Source organism: Mauremys reevesii, linkage group 26, assembly GCF_016161935.1.
Source record: "Mauremys reevesii isolate NIE-2019 linkage group 26, ASM1616193v1, whole genome shotgun sequence".
NCBI lineage: Eukaryota > Metazoa > Chordata > Testudines > Geoemydidae > Mauremys > Mauremys reevesii.
The window spans coordinates 12,611,740-12,617,210 of NC_052648.1; the positions used below are offsets into that span (position 1 = coordinate 12,611,740).

A 5,471-nucleotide genomic window follows, 5' to 3' on the forward strand; every position below is an offset into this window, starting at 1 on the left:
AGTTTCCCCCAAACTGTACGGTCCAGAGATTCATAGAGTTAAAGGCCCAAAGGGACCATTAGCTCACCTGACCTCCTATACGTCGCAGGCCATGGAATTTCCCGTTACCCCTACACTGAACCCAATGATGTGATTAAGCTAAAGCATCTTCCAGAGAGGCATCCAGTCAAGGCTTCTTTGACTCAAAGGCAGTAAGTTCCCAGGTTCATAAAGAACCAGTCAGACTCCTGGATTCTTCCACCCTACGTAATGCAAGGGCCAGACTTTGCTAACCACATCACCTGCCACTCTCATAGCATGCACTTCAGTAACTCAGCCAGAGGTTAGGGGCCTATTTCAGGAGTGGGCGGGGGAGGTTCTGTGGCCTGCAATGTGTAGGACGTCAGACTAGATGATAATGATGGTTCTTTCTGACCTTCAAGTCTAGGAGCAGACAAATATCCGGCCATGTTTTAAAAATCAAAGACTCCAATCCTGGAGGCTTAAGGCTTGGACTCAGTGGCTCTGTCCATGCATATGTGTAACTCTTTGCAGAATGTAGTTACCTCACTGGAATTTGTCTGGATACTCAGGTTAACACCCCTGCTACATCCACAGCCTTTCAGACACAGATATTGCTAAAGTCCCAAATTCTTGTTTTCAGATTGTAGGAGTAAAACACTAGATTTCCACAAAACAAGTGAGTTCTGGACAGCAGGCAGAAGCGTGGGGGTATGGAAACGACTGAGGCTATTAGTGCCCCCCCAGGAATGATGATGCAAGGCAGCGTGACTGGCAAAACGGGAGGTGGGTGTCAGCAGAAGCAGAACCACAGATGTGTGCAGCTAAACTCAGCCCTGATGCAAATGGGAGTCACTCCACTGAAGGCAATGAAGTCGTACTCGCTGGAGGCCCAGGTGAATCTGGCCCATGATGTTGTTTGTTGTTATTTCCTTCATCACGTGATTTCATCTGGAGGCAGCGTCTCTGAAGAGATCCCACCATGCCGGGCAGATACCTTTGTGGAAAACCACCTACCTCCTAAAGTGACTCCAGGGCTTTTCCCACCCGCCACTGTCTCAGCTTCTGTGCTCCTGAAGGAGGCCAGCCTGGAGAGCTGCAGTGACTCACCGAGACACCACGTGCACAGGCAGCCCCAGCGCGGCTCTGCCAACGTTCCTCAGCATTAGCCAGGAACTTCAGCCTCAGGCTGGGAAGGTAATTCAGCCACCTGAGGGACGTGGAGGTAGTGCAGTCTAGTGGGTAGGGTGCTGCTTTGAGCAGGGGGTTGGACTAGATACCTCCTGAGGTCCCTTCCAACCCTGAGATTCTATGATTCTAGCCTGGGAATCCTTGACTGCTGGATTTTTATCCCAGCTCTGCTGCTGGCCTCAGGCAAGTCACTTTCCCTCCCACCTGTGTGCATCCTGCCTGTTCAGACAGTAGGGTGACCAGACGAGAAGAAGAAAATGTCGGGACACATGGGGGGTGAGGGGGGCGGTGTCCGCCAGCGGAGGGGAAAAAAAAGCTGAATGCTGCCGGCGGAGCAAAAAAACACAAAACAAAAAAAGCTGAGTGCTACCGGCGGAGCGAAATATCGGGACGCGGGACAAACACCTAAATATCGGGACGGTCCCGATTTTATCGGGACGTCTGGTCACCCTATCAGCCAGTGAGCTCATCAGGGCAGGGACTGGCATCTCTGGGTCAGGACCCAGCACAATGGGGCCCTGTCCTCGGCTGGGGCCTCCAGATGCTATTGTGATTCAGACAATAGTGCCTATTCCATCCTTTGGCCTTTCTGCTGATGTGTTTCTGGAGCACCCATCAGCACGGCATCTAGGCGCTTGCTGCTGAGGCTGCCCATGCAGGTGACACTGTGCCAACAGTAACAGTAGCACTGGGTGAAGGACGCCTGTCTGCTGAACTGAGAGCCACCCACCTTTTCCCACAGGCCACTGAGAACTCAGCAGCTGGTAACTTTCCCTGACTGCCAGCCTGCAGCCTAGGCTGGCTTCATACCAGGGACCAAGACGTGACAGGCTCCGTGTCCTTTCCCCATCGCCCTGAGCCCGATTTATTCGTAAAGAAAGCAAAAAAAATATGCACCGCTCTTTTTGTCCAATCCTAGAGCCCCTGTTTTATTTACAGCTCACGGACCACGACAAGATCGTCTAAACCCCAAGGCGAAGAATGGTTTAGCACAACGCGGCCGACCTCCTCTGGACTGGAACTGGTGGCTGAGCCGGGAAGGGCTGGCTCCTTACCAATCCCCCAGCCACCTTTATTCCACGGAAAAGGCTCTGCAGCATGTGGCAGTGACAGTCCCCATTCAGTAGCCTTTGACTGCTGGGGCAACGTCAGATGTACTGGAGTTACTGAAAGCTTGAGAGCGGGAGCGCATGCGGCATTGCTTTGTAGCAATCAGCCTTCTCCGTAGCTTTCAAAGTATTCGCACAGCAGCTCTCGCACTTCCTCGGCGCCGCTGTCGTCCATGGACACGGGCGCAGGCTGGCAGGGCTTTGAGAACTCGGCGGGCTCCAGCACCTCCAGCCACTCGTCATTGAAGGGGCTGTCGTGGGCCTCGCACACGTTGTGCAGGGTGCAACAGGCGAGTATGACCGTGGGCAGCAGGTCCAGGCTGCAGTCGTCGCACTTCAGGAGGAACTGCCACCGGGCCTTGAGGCGCAGGAAGGCATTCTCGATCACGCTGTGGGCTCGCTTCAGGCGATAGTTGAACTGGAGCTGCTGTGGGGTGAGGGTGCCGTCTTCGGGGTAAGGCTTGAGGAGCCAGTCCCGCAGCGGGTAAGAGGCATCTCCCAACAGGACGTACCTTTGTGCCCTCCCCATGAAATGTTTCAGGGGGGTTGGGAAGAGGCGGCCCTCCCTGGCTAACACCCACAAGCTGGAGTTTTCCAGGACGGTGCTGTTCTCCATGCTGCCGGGGAAGCCGGCGCAGATGTCCCAGAACTGACCCAGCCCATCCACCGTGGCCTGCGTGAGGACAGAATGCCAGCGCTGGCTGTTGCAGTAGTCGGCACCGAGGTGCGCAGGGGCGTGGATGGGGACATGGAGGCTGTCCAAGGCACCGATGCAGTGTGGGAATCCCCAGCGGGCACTGAAGATCCGCACCATGTTCTCCAGCTCCTGCTCGCTGGGCAGCCGGAGGTAGAGCGGCTTCAGCAGCAGCACAATGGCGTAGCTGACCTCCTTGACACAGTTCTGCACTGTGGACGGACCCACCCCAAAGAGGGGGCTGATTGTCTGGTACTCTACATTGGTGGCCAGGTGCCAAACGGCCACGGCTACCCGCTGCTCCAGAGGCAGCACCGGGTGGGGCTGGGCACTCGGGTGGGACAGCTTGGGTCGCAGCTGGTTGCAGACATAGAAGAAGGTCTCCTTGGACATTCGGAATTTCTCCAGCCAGTCCCGAGGCTGGAAGTCTTTCAGGACCACCCGTTCCCACCAGTCAGCGTTCCGGAAGCTGGGCCATGAGCGTGGGTGGAAGTAACAGCTGGATCTCCTCCGGCGGGCAATCAGCAGCTGAAATTTGACAATTACAGGCATGAGGCAGCATTTCCTTCCAGACACGTATACTGGAATGTGAGACTGCTCAGCACTGTTACAGCACTGCATCTACAACCAGCCAACGTGCTGCACAGACAATCAATTCATCCTCTCCGCATCCCTGGGTACTGGGTCAGCATCATCCCTACTGGACACAGGGGGAAAACTGACACAACAAGGTGTTAAGTGACTTGCCCAAGGCCACCCAGTTAGTCACTGAGTTGGCTCTGGAGCTCAGTCATCCCTGGCACTCAGCCCAGCCCCTTGTATCAGGCTGTCTACATGAATGCCAAGCTAACTGAAAGGAATGAGTGTCTGGCCTAGTGGGTGGTGCACTGGTCTGGGACTCAAGACACCTGGGTTCTCTTCCTGGGTCTACCACTGACCTACTGGGTGACTTTGAGCAAGTCATTTTGCCTGTTGGTGCCTCAGTTTCCCCACCTGTAAAATGAGGACAATGATACTGACCTCCTTGGTAAGGCACTTTGAGATCCATGGATGAGAAGTGCTAGGTAAGAGCAGGGTATTATTACAGCCCTATATCAGCTTTCACCCAATGAGTGTCAAAGGCCTATGAGGTATTATACATACCCTGCCTCTCTCTCTCTCTAGGTAACTCCTTTAGCCCGCTCCTCCCTCCGTCCCCAGCCCCCTTTGGGATGCACCACAGCCGCCGTTTACCAGCACGGAGCAGACAAGGCCAGGGTGCGAAACACAACACTGCAGCCCACTGAGAGCTCCAGGCGGGCAGAACGGCATCGCTACAGCTGGGCGACACTTGGAATTTCTCTTCTGCAGAAAATTTGAAAACATTTCATTCCGAATGGGGACGAAAAGTCACAGTGGCCCACAAAACGAACTTTCTGGGGGGAAAACCCGTTTCGGGTCAATCGCAATGTTCCAATTTCAGCTTTTCCCACGTTTTGTACATTTTATTTTTGTTTTAACATTCAGGTTTAATCATTGTTTTTAAATTGGATTATACAACAAAACAAAACAATCATTGGGTGACCAGACGGCAAGTGTGAAAAATCGTGACGGGGGTGGGGGGTAATAGGAGCGTCTATAAGGAAAAGACCCAAAAATCGGGACATCTGGTCACCCTTTGGTAACCGGCATTGGAGCTGCCCATTCCACCTGGTAGCTGGTCTGGTGATTACTAAGGAAGCCCTGAAGCTCTAGGAGGCAGAACGTGGTGGAAAGTCTTTATTCAGCCTCATGGTCCTGGCTGAGCTCGTGGATGGGCACGAAAGGAGAATTAGCCGAATATAACAGGAAAGGGGCTTTATTCTGTCTGCAGGGGCTGGTCCCCTCAGCCCAAGTTTTCTAGATGGGGGGTGCGGTTTAAAAGTGTTAAATTATTACCCCCTCCCAGATTTTCCTCCATTCTCCTTGTGCCCCCCCCCCATTTCCCTTCTCGTATCTTTGTACTCCCTGTCGCCCCACTTCCGCCCCTAATCCTGGTCCAGTCCCTGGCCTGTCCTCCTCCCCCCCACTCCCCACTCTGACCCCACAGCGGCCTGCCAGCGCGATCAGCCCGTAACTCAGCGCGACCCCGCCGCCCAGATGCGCCACAGCTGGATTCTCCCCGGGGCTCCCGGCCCCCGGACAGCTGAGCGCTCGGTGCCCGGACGCCCCGGCCCCGGCCCCGGCCAAGGCGTTTACCGTCATCAGCCTCTTCTGTCTCTGCGTGTAGTACTGCCGCAGCCAGGCTGCCCGCTGCGCCCCGTCCCCGCGGCCGGCCATCTCCCCGGCCCCCGCCCGCTGCCTCCCCAGGTACAGCAGCAGCAGCACCAGCGACTCCCGCATTTTCAAACCCGGAGCCCGGCCCCCGCAGGAAGTGAACTGCCGGAGAGCGGCGGTCACAGCCCGGCCGAGGGGAGGGGAAGGTGGCTCGGCAGCGGAGCTCCCTCTGCTGGTCTCTG

The 5,471-nt window shown here is 55.5% G+C and overlaps 1 protein-coding gene across 1 annotated transcript; it reads right to left on the reverse strand.

The window, feature by feature from the left end:
- Window positions 1-1,900: 1,900 nt before the first annotated feature.
- LOC120391549 (protein ANTAGONIST OF LIKE HETEROCHROMATIN PROTEIN 1-like) lies at window positions 1,901-5,471 on the reverse strand. Its single transcript, XM_039515276.1, has 2 exons — window positions 5,212-5,471; window positions 1,901-3,522 (listed from the first exon to the last, which is right to left on the reverse strand). The coding sequence occupies exons 1-2, from the start codon at window positions 5,353-5,355 to the stop codon at window positions 2,404-2,406; spliced, it is 1,263 nt and encodes a 420-aa protein (XP_039371210.1). The 5' UTR covers window positions 5,356-5,471; the 3' UTR covers window positions 1,901-2,403.